General features: G+C 37.9%; 1 protein-coding gene across 2 annotated transcripts in view; it reads left to right on the top strand.

Moving 5' to 3' along the window:
- Positions 1 to 5,429: 5,429 nt before the first annotated feature.
- The window catches only part of KDM5A (lysine demethylase 5A), a 62,878-nt gene continuing 49,179 nt past the window's right edge, over positions 5,430 to 19,128 (top strand). For both annotated transcript variants that reach the window (XM_081331160.1, XM_081331159.1), the window contains exons 1-7: positions 5,430 to 6,255; positions 8,963 to 9,040; positions 10,230 to 10,352; positions 11,617 to 11,787; positions 12,541 to 12,675; positions 16,229 to 16,334; positions 17,582 to 17,670. In XM_081331160.1, the coding sequence (XP_081187286.1) occupies positions 6,079 to 6,255; positions 8,963 to 9,040; positions 10,230 to 10,352; positions 11,617 to 11,787; positions 12,541 to 12,675; positions 16,229 to 16,334; positions 17,582 to 17,670 (879 nt within the window). In that variant the 5' untranslated portion in view covers positions 5,430 to 6,078. The remainder of the gene's footprint in view (positions 6,256 to 8,962; positions 9,041 to 10,229; positions 10,353 to 11,616; positions 11,788 to 12,540; positions 12,676 to 16,228; positions 16,335 to 17,581; positions 17,671 to 19,128) is intronic.

Genomic DNA, 19,128 nt, shown 5'->3' with positions numbered 1-19,128 from the left:
CTTAAACCTTTTTTCACAATCTGTTCCTATATGCCATAATAAAGAACTTCAGGAGATGAGTTACACCAATGGTAGATGTAATTCAACTCAATAAAAATGGAATTGCTCATGGAATACTGTAGATTCAAATAAGATTAGTCCAATTCAGCTCTGATCTGTAACAGGTCTAAAAACTGATCTTTTAAGTTGTCTTGGGTTTATTTGTGACAACTGCTATAGAGCTATGGCTTGGTTCATATAATACAACTATGTGGTTTCTTTGGTTTGTCTTAGCATGCTCTATGAAGTATTGTGGCTTGAAAGGCATGGTTTATGGATGAAAGTCTTTTGTGGACAGAATCAATTGTGGCTTACTTGTAGTTAAGGAACTATGATTGAAACAATGTGGATATGACAATGTTTGTATTATTGGAGCTCCTCCATTAATATTTAACTTTACTAAAATATTCCAATCATTAAAAACAAACAAATCCTCCAAAATCTTTAATATAATTTAAGAACTTTACTCAAGCAAGTGAATTTCAATTCATATTTAGTATTCAAATTATATGGAAAAATTTTGTTTGTACTCCAATTAAATTTAGTTTCTTTTTTCAGTTTGGGTAATCCTCCAATGAACCGCAATCATTCAACACACATTCCCATAATCCACTTAATGGTTTCTGTCAGAATCCTTGGGATTTATTTAGCCCACTTTTTAAATGTATAATTTCAGGTCTGGAATACATTAAATAAGAATATCTTGGTGCATAAAGCCAATAACCTCATCAATAAGTCATAAGACAACATTTATGTAAGCACAATCACATACAGCTTTTCAATGAACACAATATATGCCAAATATATACTCACAAGAAACTTCATATAACATATTGCTGTGCACACTGTTTGCCATAAAATTAGACTGAAACTACTAACTCAATTTTACTCAAAATAAACAACCAAGATCCCTTACTAGTCCATATTAATAAGCCACCCTGAGTCTTCGGAGAAGGGCGGGATATAAATGTAATAAAAAAATAAAAAATATCAGCATCATAAATCTATTGTTCTATCTCTGAGCATTCAAGACAGCATCTGCAAGTTAGTGTCCCCAGCATATTCCCTTGGTGCTTATTGTATCCAGGTTGCACTCTCTTCAGGTTCTTTTTTTAAGAGTGAGAAACTAATATGCTGCAGCCCTAACCAGTGTATGTGTTTGAAACCTACATAGATTTTGGAGACATTCTTAGAAAATAAAATGGTGGGTAATTGCAGCACAGTGCTTTATATCAGTCTTTGTACGAAGCAATCCCTACTTTCTACTATAAGTATGGAGGATACTTTGTTTCTGCATAAAGGGCACATACATTCTTTGCAAAGTTTAGTCACATCTCTTGTGCTTTTGAAAATTTAAGGACTGATATTGAACTGGATTGGTTGGAAGACACAAAGCAAGTTATTCCCTACAGTCCTGTGGAGTTCACCATTTCACAATGATAAAATAGTCCACTTTGCATTTAAATCCTACCAAATATGTAGTTCCCTAACCCTTAAGAACACATACATGTATATTATATCCTGCCTAAACAGAGGAAAGCCAAGGATATATAACTATAACTTGCCTCATCATCTTCTGATCCATTCAAATTAGCAAAATATTAGTAACAGAATTGGAGAACAGACAGCCTACAATGTTAAAGGATTTGCTATAAACTATGCACGGTATAAGCAAAGCCCATAGTAGCTATTGGGGGGAAAAATGGCGGTTATATTCAAGATAAGCAAGTGGGGTGTGTGTGTGTGTGGTGTTTGAAAGGAAGTTTAAGTCCAACAAATAATGGAAGATTCATTGCTAGTAAATTGCTTCTGAAAAGTGATAATTTGCACCCAGTAATCTTGAGTTTGGCTACTGTGGGAAGGTTACTGCGCAACTGAAAAGGAATCTGACTCTTATTCTCCGCCAGCTCAAATCCCACATCAAAACTGTCATACTAATGCAGGTTCCCTTAATAAGAACTGGAAATAAAAAATGAAGCACGTATAGCCTAGTGGAGACAGTCTCCAACCATCTGAACGGGATACTTCTGGTTTAATGTCAAAAAGGACGAAAGCAACCAGAAGGTACACTATTTTCCCCTTATCCTACCAGACCGCCGTGAAACCCCGTAACGCACCCTTCTCGGTCCCATTCGGAACCAGAAGTTTGCACTTTCCGTCTAACGCGCCGCTAACTCCGCTGTTCACTCGGCTGCTACTGCGGATCTCAACGGAAAAACCAAAAATCAAACAACAGGCTGCGAAAATCCTCCAATCGGGAGAAAGGAAATAAACGATGTCCGATATTTTGTCCAATCACAACCTTTTACTCATCCGCGCGGCTTGTCTGCTAGACTTCTGTGGGTACAGTAATGAAGTCCCGGCTACAGAGTAATGAGAGTCGATACAAGTCTAAATAATTTCCTTGGATCATTTTGACAACTGGATGAAAAGACCTAAACCGATTGATGAACTGAAAGTACGGGTGGTTTTAGTGCAGTTACATAGTCGAGAGCACTAAGTCTCCTTAAGGCTGCCTGGCATTTCCATTCTTCGTCTAGTAAATAATTGGTGTATCACTTATTTCCAGAGAAAGCCTTATTCGCTTTGTTGCACTAGCAAAAAGCTTGTGGCAAGGTATTACTAGAGATAAGCAACAATGGACTGCCCACAAATTGTCTTTTTATCCTGTGATCTAGGACTCAACAGCACTAAATAGGATAGGATTTAATTTTGAATTTACATGCAGAAGTTAAATCCTTCCTGGTGCAGGATAAGATTAAAACCTTTTTTTTAAAAAAAACTTGTGATGTGTTATATATTGTGCTATTTTAATATCACTAGTTTTCATAATTTATTTTCATAAATTGAAGATGAGGATTGACATATTTATATATTTACATGTGTTTCCGGGACTCCACCAAAACATAATTGAGAAGTAATATGAACAAGTTCATGAGTTTGATAAATTTAGTATAGTTTATCCTGTTGGATTAAAAACGGAGATTAACAACCACTGGGCAGGCATGTGCTTAATATGATACCATATAAGTTGTGTAACCATCCATCTCTGAAGACATTAACCAATTAATTATTGTCTTGAACAGGTTTGGCAAATTGGCTACAGGTTAAGTACAGTCAAGGTTAATTGTAACTTTAAAGATTTTTAGCAATTATGTTAGTATTACTTTTTGTCCTATAAAGCAAAATAATTATGTATATTTATTGAGAAAAGACTAGGTACAGATCTTATTATTCCATATTTATTACCTGCATTAACATTTTATTACTTCTACTTTGTGATATTGTTATTTCTATTTTTCTGGTAATTGTTCTATAAAGTGTTGGAAGGTTGTTTATAAAAAAATAAATTTTAATAGCTACGTAGAAAAGATTTTTATTTCATTGCCCTAAGCAGAATTGTAATACTAAGGAACCCTTCCGGGAAATGATACTACCTTCCAGAAAAAAAGAGCATGATTTCTAGCAATTTAGGTATTAATTAAGTCCCAATAAATGGAACAATCAGCTGCTTGAAAATCCCCTTTATCTTTGTTTAAGAAATGAAAGTCATTGCAATCCCATTTCATCTTTCAAGCTGATAGAAATGGCAGGAAATTTTAGGCTTTGTTTCACAGATTTAGAAAGTACTGCAGGAAAGCACCTAGAAAGTGTTTTACATTATTTGGAACAATGGTACCCTTTCAGATTTGAAGGCACTCAACATAAGAAAGACTTTGGCATTTCTCAAAGAATCCTTCTCAGGAAATCTCCTTTGAAATGAATGAAATCTCCTTTGGCCTCCTTCATCGCCACATCCATACAGAATTTGGGACAAAGATTACAAAATGGCTTGCTGTTGCTTCTGTTGTTTTTCTTCCCTGGTGTAGCCTGTAGTCCTGGTGGTCTTCCAACTAAGTACTTACCAAAATCTATCCCTCACTTGCAGTCAATGCCATATTTTTCTTCTTCTGTGTCTGCAATGTTCTCTTCACCCCATGAGTGATATTGACAAAAGTAATCCTCAGTTGTTTTACAGGTAACATTTTCCCTTTATTCCAAGACGCTGAGGATAACATCACTCATGACCTTGAAGAGCTGTCAGGTGACTGGCAGTGACTTGGAACAGAGGCAGGATAGAGATCAGTGACAGGGCACCCATTTCACGCTAGTGCAGTTTTCTGCTATTTAAAATGCAGGTAAATAGTATTGTCACTACAGTAACCATATTTTCTTGGAAAAAAATAAAGGACAAATCTGAAGGGTTCATGTGTGTGTGTGTGTGTATGTTTTCTGAGGTTTTCGCAGGTGTTTGTATGTGGATCTTTGGTTATTCGAGTTTTTCCCCGCGTAGAACTAAAGGTGTAGGAGCAACGTTTCGACGGAATATATATATATATATATATATATATATATATATATATATATATATATATATATATATATATATATATATATATATATATATATATATATATATATATATATATATATATATATATATATATATATATATATATATGGCAAATTTGAAAGGATTAATAACACTATTTTTTTTTACTTGGCTTTACAAAGGAAAAAATAAAACCAAGAAAACTATACTGAATAAATCTGTACTGTATTGCGAAATAAAGGGGTGTCATTTGTAATGAATATGTCATTTATAATTAATATAACAGCTCCTGTAACTACAACTGAACAGCAGCTAGAAGGCCCAGGTCTGGCCCTGCTTAGCTTTTTGACCAAAAAACAAACAAACAAGGTGAACCATAATAGACACCACTTTTTTCAGGAAAAGAGAGGAAAACAATATCTTTGCACGAATATTCTCTTCAGCCGGGAGTTGTTTTATGGCATGGAGTTCCAAGATGCTGAGGGAATGCTAATTACGGTTTTGCAAAAAATCAAGAAAAACAACAACAACCCTCTTCTCTCAGGGATCCGACAACAGCAGATCCCCCCCGAGGAAGTTTGTTGAGGGACTGCGAGGGGGCCAGGGCGCCGCGGTGCCGTGTTTTCATGAGGGGGCGGGGGGGGGAAAGGGACAGGCGGTTACTGTGGCGACAGAGTGGGCGGGGCCTATGGAGAGTTCAGTACTGTACTTGGAGAGGCTTGTGGGACTTTCAAGTGGGCGGAGTCCAGGTTTCTCTTTGTCGGCCGGACGGGAGAGGAATGCGAGGATAACTGACGGGATAGTCTTGTGGGAGAGGAGCGCGCGAGAGTTAGCTCGCGGCCTCGCAAAGATTGCTCGGAAAGGGGCGGGGCAGAATCTATTCCCACAGAACCAGAAAGGGGGAAACGAGCTTTCGGCACCGGAAGTTCTTGTGGTAGAACGGCTCCGCCGAAAGAAAGACCTGCGCGCAGGCATACATACTCCGTTTCCCCCCCCTCCCCTCCACACAAACACTACTCCCACACACCCACCCTCCTTCATTTTGCTCCGCGACTTCAAAGTCCTTAGTGCCCTCGGCTCTCTCCTAGCATTTGCCGGGGCATTCCATAAGCTTCGTCGGATGAGGTGCTAAAGCGGATAGCGCAGAGCGAGAGAGTAGCGCTTCAGACCGAGAGCAGTAAAAAAAACAAAACAAAAACAAACACACACACACACACACACACACACACACAGAGCCGGGACTAGATATATATTTTTTTAAAACAAGATCAGCGGAAGGATATGATTAGTCGCTTCCGCAAGAGAGGGGATTTAACTGAGACGCGTCACTTCCGCTGAGCCTCAAGAAGGGGAGGAAAAGGAAAAGGGGAAAAAAAAACAACACACAAGCAAAGCAGCAAATCCTTGCGGGGGGGGGGGGCGAACAAAAACAAACGGGGGCCTGGACCGGCCTGAGGGAGCTGCGGCCTTGCCTTCGAAGGACGGCGCTGCTTCGTCGGCCGGGATCGTCTTTGCTCCTCGCTGGCTACCGGGATGTCCCTCCGCCCTCCGGTCCATCTTTAAGCGGTTTCGCCTTCCCTCCTCTCCCCCCCCGCCTCCCCATCCCCGCCAGCCGAGCTCCTTCGTCCGGGCCCTGAAGCAGCGGCAGGAACGACGGCGCCGACGCCATGTCGGGGGACGACGACGGCCTGGATGGGCCGCACTACGTGGCAGAATTCGTGCCTCCGCCCGAGTGCCCCGTCTTCGAGCCCAGCTGGGAGGAGTTCAGCAACCCCCTCGGCTTCATCGGCCGCATCCGACCCTTGGCTGAGAAAACGGGCATCTGCAAGATCAGGCCGCCCAAGGTACGCCGGGGTAGAAGGGCCGGGCCTGCGGGATGGATGGAGACGGTTCTCGGGTATCCTCGAAGCTGGGTCTCCGCTCTTTTAAGAAGTTGCTTTTCCCTCTCCCCCACCCTCCCCCCGGTGAGCTCCCCCAACGGCCGCCGGCTCGTCCTTTAATTCGGACGGCGCCGAGGGGAAGGAGGGAAGAGGGGCGCCCGGGCTTTTCTCGAGGGTTTGGGACTTTCCCCCCCACCCCCGAGGTCTTTTGATCCTTTGCAGCAATGGCGCCTCTGTCACGATGGGCCGACGCTGAAAGAGCGGGTGGGTGGGTGGGTGGGGGAAATCGGGGTTAACTTTGCTTCCAGCCCGCTACTAAAGCCTCCTTTGAAACGTTTTTGGAAAGCAAGAATGAAGTGGGAACGATCGGTTAGGTCAGGGGTCGGCAACCTCGGCTCTTTTATGACTCGTGGACTTCAACTCCCAGAATTCCTGAGCCAGCTATGCTGGCTCAGGAATTCTGGGAGTTGAAGTCCACGAGTCATAAAAGAGCCGAGGTTGCCTACCCCTGGGTTAGGTGAAGAAAGATTCAATTCTGAACTCTTAGGGAAGTACAGCGAGCTCGTCGTTAGTGATGTTTAAAATACCGTATTTATGATCAAGTCTAGCCGGCTGGCTTAATTTATCGGGAAGGAGGGATTTTGGTTTGCAGTCGCGGTGTTTGTTGACTGCGAAGTGGTGTGGTGGCTTTAAGTTCTGTCAATCCACGGTAAAAAAAAAAGCGCTTAGGCTTTTAAACTGTGTGCTGGCCTCCATATTAAAAAAATGCATTTATCTCCTGTGTCGGTCTGAGTTCTCCATTAAAATAATTTTGCTTTGTATCTCTTTGTCTAGAACTACATAGCTCCTATTGTACTGTATTGTACAGCCCCAGTAGCGTTGTGTGTGTCTCTCTACTCATTTTCTTGGCTGTAAATATTTTAAAAATACTCCGATTCTTTTTTTCTATTCTGTATTAAAGAGCTCTTGTAGGTTAAACCGTCGTGTTAATTTGAAGAAAATCTCCTTAAAAGAGATTAGAATACATAGTCCTAAATAACTCTTTTCTAGTACCTGATAAGACACTCCCCTTCGTCACCCAAGGTCAGTCTAGATCAAGGCTTCCATCTTTGCTCCCTTTTCTGTGCAGTAGCAGTTTTATTCACCTTGCTCCTTTTAACTCTAAAATGATGTGATCAGCTTGAGATTCAGCTCCTTTTTCCTTCTTGTCTGTCTTCTACTCCAAGAATCTGGATAATGGGGAAAGCAATATAAGTCTTAGTAGTTGCCAGTTTTTTTCTTTGTCACTTAGTTATTAAGAGTTATCATAACCAAGAATTTAATAGATGGTGATGGAGTTTTAGGCTTTAGTTTGCAAAGCAGATTGCTTTTCAGGTATAAAAAGATATATATTTAACATAGAACAACTACAATAAGTAAAATAATTCTTTGGAATGCAGGTTGTAAGCCATGCAGATTCTTTAAGTGCAGGAAAAAACAGCCATTGCATCTGTAACTCTTGTGTTTTTTTCATTAGCTTTGTGTTCAAAGCTATGGAAGTCATGTATTTGGCCTTGTGACATGTTACTCTGAAGGAATGCTTATTTTTGGTTCACGTCAAGTACATTATATTAAAATATCTGTTGGAACGAAACAATCATTCACAGTCTTATTCATTTTAAATGTTTCATTTTAACATTTAACACCAGCATAATGAATAGGTTACATGGTCAGACAACAGCTTAAAAAGTAATAACCAGTGATGAATAACAGATGTTCTGATTGTTATTATTAAAAGGTTTAAACTGTCATTCTATATTCCAGTATAGCTGGCTGCATTGCATAATTGCAGATACATTTACTTAGAGAAATGCTATGCTGTTTTAAAACAGTCATGAAAAGTAGCAATCACTTTAGTTGTATGAGAGAAAAGGGGTTACAAAGAAATGAGCAGCTGCTGAGTGATATAGATTTGTAATTTGGGTCAACATATTTGTAACACTTTTTTGATTAGGAACATGCAAACAGTTCAATGCACTGATTGTTCTGTGTATGGAATGGGCAATGGACCTAAAAAAAAACATTTCCAGGATGGGGAACAGAAAGTCAAAGTTGTTGATTGAACAAGGCAACAGCTAAGGAAGGTAGTAGGGAAATGGGAAGAGGGCAGGTGAGCTAGTGGAGTGTGCCATGTTTGAAGTGTGGCATATTGGTGCCCTGGCCATGTTGGAAGAGGAATTAGAGAAGGTAAAATACACTACCTTTGTTCTACTTAGCATGAAAAATGCCTCTGAAATTTCTCTCCACCAAAATCCAGAACAATATACTTTACTTTTGGCCGAACTGTATCATGCCCCAAACAATCAAGTTAAAATTCAAAAAAGTCAGATTCTAAATAGGGTTGCAACATTGTGAATCCTAGCTTTGTTCTAACAACTGTGGATGTTTTTCTTTCTGTATAGTGATAAGCTACTGTATATGAGTTCTGGAGTTACTAGGATTACAGCATATATAATAGATCATATGAAAGCTTACTCATTTTGTAATAACTTTCTGCCTGAAATATTTTCAACTTTTAATGGAATGCTTGTAAATCATTCAAATGTGAAAAAAGAAAATATATGAGTGATGTCTTTGTTGTTTTATTGAAGGCTTGCATTTTAAATGTAGCATTCCTTGTTTACGCCCTTAGGATTGGCAGCCTCCTTTTGCATGTGATGTACAAAATTTTCGTTTTACTCCACGGGTGCAGCGCTTGAATGAACTGGAGGTAAGTTTCTAGTCATCAGTATTGGATTGTTTAGAATTTTTTGGTGAGATGTTTCAATGAATGACCTGAAAAGCCCATACAGTTTCTTTCTTATATTGATATAATTATACAAAATAACTCTCAAAGTATTTATGAGTAATTTTTTATTTTATTAAGTGCACATATTAAATAAGTTTTTGGTGCTCCAGTAAAAATAACAGTTTATTAGAACAAATTTCTATCTGGGTTCTTTGTCAGTTCCAGTGGCTCTCTTGGGCACTCCTTATTATGACAGGAGGAAAGCATAAAAGTATTCATTATTTAACCATTATTGCATACTTGATAATTTGCAGCCCTTCATGAGTTAGAGTATAACACAAGGGCCTGGCTATGATCCTTTTATACTGCAGGGGGAATCTACAGAAATATATTAACCTAAAGCAGTTGAAGTAGAGGAGCTAATTGGTGTATCTTATCTCTTCTACATTATGCAGTAGAGAGCACATGAGAGAAGACCTGATCAGCACTCATATTTCATGGATTTTGGTGGAACTTAATATTGTTAATGACCAATTCCATAGTAATGAGTATCTGTGGAAGATGAACCTGGTTCAGACTTAATATTAAGATATAGTTTAAGATTGAGAGGTTATATTGTATTATTTTGCTCTTCTTCCAATCTTGCCAGTATTTGCTTTTATCTTTATCTTGTCTTGTTTGGGCTTTATAAATATGGATTTATTTCAGCTATGGCTTGTTTTAAACAAGTGATCTTTAAAGTAGGGTTCCAGCTAATTATTAGAATTAATCACAGCTTTGATTTCAGACAATTTGAATGATTGCCCTTAATCTCCCCCCATCCCCCAGGCAACATCTTTTGCCAAAGTCTCCTAAAATTTACTTAAGAGGAACTTGAAATATGGAGATTGTTATATAATTTTTGGTATACTTGTATATTATTTCTGTCTGTTTCCAAAACTCTTTAATGATTTTCTCTGCTCTTTTTAGCCTTCACTAGAATGTGGAATTTATTCATTTATCATGTATTAAGACACACAAACATTCTTGCGGACTTCATAGCTACTCCATAAATTTGATATTCAATGTTTTCTCTGAAACAGCTGAAATAGCCTTTATTCCATTGTTTTTTGTGGACAGAGAACTTTATACATCAAATTTATATGATATCTTTTGCTGGTTTGATTAATAGGCAATGACTAGAGTGAAGTTGGATTTCTTAGATCATCTAGCCAAATTCTGGGAACTTCAAGGGTCTGCACTGAAAATTCCAGTAGTAGAAAGAAAAATATTAGATCTTTATTCACTGAGCAAGGTAAGTTCAGATTCTGTAGTGCAGGCATGTCAAAGTGCCGGCCCGTGGGCCGGATGCGTCATGCCGAAACTGCGCCTACACCATTGCCAGCAATGGGGAAAAAGTCCCGATACGTCGCGCAACATCACGTGACGTTGCAAGTTTGACATGCCTGCTGTATATCTGAACTAGTTTTTCCACTGTAAAGGGGGCATAACTCTTTTATAAAGAAAGTATTCACATTATGGCCAAGGTAGTCTGTAACATACATCAGTGCATTCTTGTAATCGGAACTGCATTATTTTTTATCTAAGGCAGCAAGGATTTTTTGTGCATATAATCTGTATCAGCAAGCTATAAAACATTGTTTTAATCTTTAAATAATTACATAATATATTTCAAGCATTCTTCAAATGTTACACCATTGTAACATTAATTTCATTTGAGAAATTAAAGAATGCCTGGATGGGCAGAGGAAGAGATCTGTTGAGATTTTTGAGAAGTCATTTTTGTTAGTTTACTATGAAATCAATATATCGAAAGATTCATTTTAAAAGTGTTAAATCTTCATTACAGTTCCACAGTTGGCCTAAATTAATTAGTACTGTTTATTCTTGATCAAATCTTTGTCCAAGATTCTCCCAAAACAGCATTTCACGTTCCTGCTTCTATAAAGGTCTTTCTGTTCCCTCCCTAATACATGATACATTGTTACTTCAGCATTCCTGTTGTGCCTTCTACTTATTTAAAACAGTTTTAGCAAAATGTAAATAAGTTACTAAGTCCTGTATTTTAAAATCAGTTTATTTGTAATCAGCTATGTTTTCACTTTTTTCAAAGCCTATCCTTCACAAATCTTTTGGTTGTTTAAACCAGAAATATTGAGTTGAAGAGAACAACAACAAAAATCATTTTTACCAAATAATAATGATGGCAAACTTCATCTTGAAGGACCTATACTACACATGCTCTACTTTGCTGCTTTAAGACTCTTGATAGAAACTCTCACATGAATTCCAGATTTTCTGAATTAGATAATTGCAAGTTAATGTTTTTCAGAACATGACTAATCAGACTGAATGTTTCAGGCTCTTGTGTGGTTAAATGGCAGATTTGCAAACTGCTTAGCTAGGTATTTACTTAATGTAGATAAGAGAGAAATTTTGGAGGATGAAAATTGTTTAAATGATGTTTGGAGTTATTATATCGCAGATGTAACCCTAACCCTAACCAAATCTTGATCTGTAGAAATCTGCAGCCACATTGTTTTTAACTTTTGATTTAGATTGTTGCCAGTAAAGGAGGATTTGAAATGGTAACTAAAGAGAAGAAATGGTCTAAGGTGGCAAGCCGATTAGGTTATTTACCAGGAAAAGCAACAGGTTCACTTTTGAAGTCACACTATGAACGGATCTTATATCCTTACGAACTTTTCCAGTCTGGTGTCACCCTTATGGTAAGAGTATTTTATTTGCAAGAAATCAAATATACACTTTTTTACTGTGTACAGGTAGTCCTTGGCTTACAACAGTTCATTTAGTGACCGTTTGAAGTTACAATGGCACTGAAAAAAGTGACATGTCCGTTTTTCACACTTACAACCATTGTAGCATCCCCACGTTCATGTGATCAAAATCCAGACATTTGGCAACTTACTCATATATATGACGGTCACAGTCTCCTGGAGTCATAACCTTCTGACGAGCAAATTCAATGGGGAAGCCAGATTCAGTTAACAACTGTGTTACTAACTTAGCAACTGCAGTGATTCACCCAGCTGTGGCAAGAAAGGTCGTAAAATGAGGCAAAACTCACTTAACAAATGTCTCATTTAGCAAGAGAAATTTTGGGCTCAATTATCATAAGTCGTGGATTGCCTGTACTAGGTGGACATGTTGTCTAATGTGCATTTACTTAAAGTATCTTGTTAATGAGAACCATATTTGGTTTTTTGATCTCTCTATTTGTATGTTTTTAGCTAGATAGGATGGGAACGCTGTTAAAAGAAAGTCAAACATGAAGGATTTTTTTTTTTTGCTAAATAAAAGCATTTGAAAAATCTGTTACATTTCATGGGTGAATCTGTCCAAATGACATATATGTGTCACTATTGGCAGGCCTTTTTCTCTCAGTAACTGTACAGTTTGAAACCAGAGTGACATCCCAGATGTAATCAGTCTGTTATTGTTTTGTGTTGTGATTCTTTTAGGGCATCCAAAAGCCAAACTTGGATGTTAAAGAGAAAGTGGAAGTTGAAGAAGTTGCTGTTGATGTTCAGTCTCCTCCAAAACAGGCTGCAAGAATGAATGTTGTGCTGAAAAGAACCAGACGCATCAAGTCCCAGGTACTCAGGCTCTTGGCCACTATAGATAGACTGCTTTTAAGTTTAGTGTAGTGCAGAAGCATTAAAAATGCTGTGGCTTTTATCTGGTCATAAGATTTATACAAGCGGGCCACAGTGAGTCTTTTCAAAGTAAGTATGTTAGATAAAAATGCAGTAATTTAATAGTTCTTCAGTTGATAAATCTGTTTAAAAAAACAGATTTTGTTTGTGATAGCTGTTGAACTTTCTGTGAGCATCATCTGGTATATCGTATGATTCAAACTACAAGCTAGGAAGTTTGATTTTCTCTAAAATAAACTGTCTTAGAGGCATTAAGCAAACTAATATCTCAAGTCTAAATGTGCTGTCTTATGACAAAGTATGAAATCATCTATCTTATAGCAATTAAATATGTTTATTGAATGACATCAAAACATTTAGTACAACATTCACAACTATTATTTCTAAGTTTGCTATATATGTTAATCTTTGTGTGTGTATAATTTGGGTGTACACAAACTGTGTGTGTATATGCTTATGCTATATCAGCATAAATAAAAGACAAGAAGTTTGGGTTCTACTCAAGACTCCATTCAGATTTTTAGTGTGAGAAATAGTACAACATTTTACAAATACATGGCTGCCAATTAAAGTAGGAAAATGCTGGCAGCAAGGAGTATTTTCTAGACAGTGTCTGGCTCTTCTATATAATTTTCCCTGTCTTTAGTAAAATAATAATTTTCTCCAATGTGAGTTAGGAGACTTTTCATCAGAATTATGTGCTACCAATAATTATTTAAATTCCATTCTCTTCCTGTTTGACTCAAGGAAGCCCAAGAGAAAACTTGTGTGTAGCTTTGGCCACAAGGTCCCTTCCCTACAATTCTTAAAACTGAAAACTGATGTACAGCTGAGTTACTCAAACACAACAATTGTATATGTAGGAATAATAGAAGGATCAGACAAAGAAGAAAGTTAGACAAACCACAACTATGGGTTGTGAACTTTATGCTTGAAGAGTCCTACATTTATTGTCAACATTTCATTCAAATTTCTAAGAAAAAATGATTTTGATGTTTTGTATTTTTCCCTTGTTTACTTCCTCAGGAAGTTCAAAACTCTTTCATTATAGGTCTGCTTCCTATCCAATTCTCAGGGTTCATCTTGTTTTGCAGCTGTTTTTGGAATTGGATATTTAAATTAGTTAGACAATTCCCACTGGCATACTTTTGTAGATTAGAGTGGTTTTCTCCAGAGTCTGCTTACGTTTTCCTTCAAGGTTAAGGCTAAAAATCTATTTTTAAAAATCTTTTCAATTCTTTAAATCTGGATTTTATAATGCATTTGTTTTGAGAAATGTCCTTTAAAGCTGTGCGCCTTTTAAAATGTATTAGTTAAGGCTGAAAGAGATTATTTCATTCTAGCATTTGAATGGTCATTTTTCCCAAATTGGAAAAGTGTATGAAATACAAAAATAATTTCAGTTGTATTTATGTAGCTTTAATAGTAAAATGTTGATAGTTTTAAGGGACATCTGCATTGTATCTTTACAGGCAATTCAAACAACAGCCAAAATAAGCATCAGTAACTCCACCCCCTACTGTGAAGATTATAATTAAAATATCAGGATACTTCCCCAGTAATCTTTGTACCACAGTTCCTTAAAGCACAGTTGCTGTCACTAATTAGCCTTAATTGGGATTGTTGTAGAACAGAAGTAGTCAGGTTGTGACCTTGCTATCTTTTGTTAAAACTGAGTTGTGTAGATAGAAAACTTGGAGAGGCAGTCCTAGCCACAACAAAAAATGACCCAGTTACAAGCTCTTTTGTTATGTTAGTATGATTTGAATATTCAGAACAAAATTAAACAATTAACTATTTTCAGAAATACTTGCCTTGTGGATAGAATTATAAAATTATTTCAAAATCTTAAGAATCCGGCAAACAATTCTGTATGTTTGACTGAGAATTTCTACATGCAATATCTGGATCTGAAATAGATCAATTTTTTAAAAAAATTGTAGTTACTAATAGAATTGTTTTCTTTCTGTGATTTGAATCAAAATGGTTTTGAGTCTTTCTTTTAAGCAGTTACTAGGTTTTAAATTTGGATAACAAAATCATTTTAATCTGATTTTTCTGAGTCTCAGTTTGTCTTCTGGTATTCTACATCTTTTCACCACCAGGATTTTCAGCATTTTCTTAAGAATATGACATGTTAAACATTTATTTGGGAAATCTGTTTAAAATATTTAACGTGTGCAAAAGAAAGCAGTTATTGGATGTATAAGGAATTGTAAGTTAGATCAGGGCTTTTCAACTTTTTCACCCATTGTACCATGTGTCAAAAACTTGATGACCCCCCCCAAAAGGAAAAAAAGTGATGAAGTACAGGTAGTCCTTGACTTACAACGGTTTACTGAAAATCTTCAGCCACATAGTCTATTTCAGTGCTTTTCAACGTTTTCACCCATTGTATCACTTTTAAGACATGGCAACATCCGAGTACCACCAGTCGCCTAGCAAGGTGTCAAAAACTTGACCAAAAAAAAAAAAGGAATAAAGTGATGAGGTACAAGTAGTCCTCGACTTAAAACAGTTTCCTTAGTGATTATTCGAAATTACAATGGCACTGAAAAAAGTGCCCCCCAAGCCACAGCCGAGCAAGACACCTGCCTGCCCGCCCGGCAGCATCTTCCTCCTGTCCAAGGTTTTCATTGTTGTGAGCATTTCTGTTGAGGATTGGCAGCGGGGGTGGGGGGTGTTTGGTTTTTATTCCCCCCCCCTCTGCTGGGTGGTTGCAGAAGGTTTTGGTCACTTCACATGACCCTGGGACACTGTGACCATCATAAATATGAATCAGTTGCCAAGCATTTGAATGTAAATTACAAAACCCTGGAGATGCTGCAACATTCCAGCTGATTGGCGCTTCTTCTGGGCTCACCGGTTCAGCTCATTCCCCTCCCCTGCTACCACTTTTCTAGGATGGTCGTGTACTATTTGCTAGGTGCCAATGTACCACAGGTGGTACCCGTACCACTGGTTGAAAAGCCCTGAGTTAGAATATCTTATGAGATAAACAGTTGATGCTTATTATGGGCTATAGGTAATTGTATTTTTGCTCATGAGATACATAATAGAATATACATGCGTTCGGATCTAAAGCAAATTAGGATATAAATGACATTAAATGCAATATCAAAAATTTGTATTCTTATTTTTTCAACACTTTCCTTTAATAAATAATATCTTTTTTCCTAACTGGTTGGGGAAAGTTCTTTTTAAAATGCATAGTAGATGGTGTCTACATGTAGAAGTATGCAGTTTAATTATCTTCTATTAGATTGAATGCTATTCCAAGAAGGACAATTTGTTTCATTAGTCTGAAACATGTTGAAGATAGCGTTGGACATTAAAATGTTTATCCTTTGAAGTGTCTTAATAGCATTGTTCTTGAAAAAGATATCTGTGAAAGTTGAATTTGATCCAGCTCAAAACATTTAGTCATCCAGCATGGAAAGTAAGTACTTTCATCCTAAATACAAATGGTGAGTTTATGTCATCTTGTCTTTAGGCAGAGGCAGGAGAGATGAGTAGAAATACTGAACTGAAGAAGCTTCAGATATTTGGAGCAGGACCAAAGATGATGGGATTGACATTGGGGACAAAGGAAAAAGAAGGTAAGATTGCAATTCAATTAACTGTTGACTTTTTATTATTGGGAATGCAGAATTGTACCACCAGTTATATAATTCTTAACGACTGGTATAATGTTATGAGTGGCTCGTCCCACTCATGCCAGCAGAGGAAGCATACGGCAAGTCCCATCTGCCCGATTATTCCGGCTGGTGGGATTCAGCAGAAGGGCCTTCTCTGCTGTTGCTTGCTCCTGTCCTCTGGAACATCTTGCCCCCCCCATACGAGGTTAGCCCCAACCCTTCTATCCTTTCATAAAGACTCAAGATGTGGCTCAAGATGGGGAAACAACACACTGGAGGTGGTTGATTGAGTAACAACAGATTCCACCTCCCCCCAGTCCACCCCGCCCTCCCCACACGTCCTCAGATTTTAATGTTTGATTTTAATTTATGTTTTAATGTATATATACAGACATATTTTAATTACTTAAGCTGCTCAGAGTTACCCTATGATAAGATGGGCAGCCAATAAATTTTATAAATGTTTGTCTCCTTAGCTTCGTTTAGCGTTGTAAATACTGGATATTACACAGTTGTGTATATGGAATTAGTTGTCATTTCTTGGAGCAAATGCAAAATGAATTATTGTGAGGCTTTTAAGGTATCCAAATAGTGCTGTGGCCTCTTATAAATTCCATATTCTTGGTTTAACAAAATAATGGGGTATCTGTTAAAATGGCATTATATAGGCATAAAATTATGAATGAACTAGTAAATTAAGGGTTTATTGCAGTTGGAAAAGATACATTACATTTTAAGTTAAATTTAATTGGGAAGGATTAGGTAAAAGACATTGTCTTGGTGTAGGGTTGTGGATGCTTAGGATATTCGGTTTGTGAATCTAGCAACTGCTGACCAAAAAGAGCTTCTGGAGTAGTATATCTGGATTGGCTTTTCTCAATCCATTCTAAAAACACAATCCATTCTAAAAACACATAGATTTGCATGCTTTGGTCTGAAAATCATGATCCCCAGATTTCCCACTTTGCAGTAGATAATAGGACTGGTTTGTGCAGTTATCCCCACATTAAATAATATGGGAAAAAAGCTAGAGATCTGTCTTACCCATATTCTTCTGATTTGCATTTTTTAAAAAACATGAATTTTTAAAGATGAAAAACACGAATCATTGAGAACCTGTTTTAGGTTCCCTTGACAAAATGTTTTGTGAACTGCAACAACTGCCCTTGTTGCAGTCATGTGACTAATGAGTCATTCTCTTTTTTCAGATGATGTTCCTCGGAGACGCAAAGGTACCAGATCTGAGGCTTTTGGTATGCAGATGAGGCAGCGGAAAGGGGCACTGTCTGTCAACTTCGTAAGTTTGCTTTACAACATGTCACTCATTGATAAGTTGCTGCTTGTCTAGGCTGGGAAGATGTAGGTTAAGGAATAAGAAAATAAAAAGCCTTCATTTTATTAAAGTTGTTTGAAAATTAGGGAACTAATATCTGTTGCTGTGTTTATGAATAGTAGTCCATTATTAAAATCGGTCTACAGTTTTTGAAGTCCAGTTTTTACTCAGACTAAAACACTAGTTTGTACATTATCTTCCCAAGAACTACTGACAATGTGACAAAATGTTTTATCCTCACCAGTGAAGTGTTGGACAGCTGCCAAGTTTTGCCTGCTAGTCTTAGGTTTAATTACCACTATGCTTATAGCTAGGGAAAATTATTCAATTACTCATTTTTTTACATTGTTGCCAAGTAGAATTGGGTGCTGTACAGCTTTATTACTGTATGTTACCAATATTTCAAGAGCCTATGTGAAATGAAATCAAAATATTACCCTTCCAAATTTTGGAGCCCCTGAACATAGTTCTAATTCAGGTAGTCCTCATTTAAGGACAGTAATTGGGACTGACAATTCCATTGCTAAGCAGTACAGTTGTAAAGTCCAATGTCAGGTGATCATGCCAACCTAGGAAAATACTAGCAGTTCCAATTGCTGTTCTTAGGCAAAACTGCAGTTGTTAGGCACAATATCACATGATTGCCATTTGTGACCTCCTACTGGCTTCCCCAGTGACCTTGCTGGTGAGAAGCGGGCAGTGAAATGACGATCACAGGACTGCGTGATGCTGCAACCATCATAATTGCAAGGCGACTACCAAGTGCCCAAATCATGATCATGACTACAGGAATGCTGTGATGGCCACAACTACAAGTTTTAAAACTCATTACAACTCAACAGTTGTAAAACTCATTCAGCACCATCATAACTTCAAACAACTTTTGAACTAAGGTAAAGGTAAAGGTTCCCCTGCACATGCGTGCTAGTCGTTTCCAACTCTAGGGGCCGGTGCTCATCTCCGTTTCAAAGCCAAAGAGCCAGCGCTTGTCCGAGGACGTCTCCGTGGTCATGTGGCCGGCATGACTAGACGCCAAAGGCGCACGGAACGCTGTTACCTTCCCACCGTAGTGGTCCCTATTTTTCTACTTGCATTTTTACGTGCTTTCGAACTGCTAGGTTGGCAGAAGTTGGGACGAATAACAGGTGCTCACTCTGTTATACGGCACTCGGGATTCAACCTGCCAAACTGCCGACCTTCTGATTGGCAAGCTCAGCGTCCTAACCCACTGAGCCACCGTGTCCCTTTACTTTTGAACTATTAGTTATTAAATGAGGACTACCTACACTAAGTATGAATTTTTATTTTATCCTAGATAGTTTTCCAGTTTTTGATCCTAACTGAGCAATCTTCCCCTAACTGAATATTTCATCTGTTGTAGTTACGAATCACTGGGTAATTGTGTAATGACCCATTTTTAAT

Source organism: Vipera berus (genome assembly GCF_964194415.1).
Source record: "Vipera berus genome assembly, chromosome: 6".
NCBI classification, from domain to species: domain Eukaryota; kingdom Metazoa; phylum Chordata; class Lepidosauria; order Squamata; family Viperidae; genus Vipera; species Vipera berus.
Note: the sequence above shows the minus strand (reverse complement) of the source record. Positions and strands in the feature narration are given on the sequence as shown.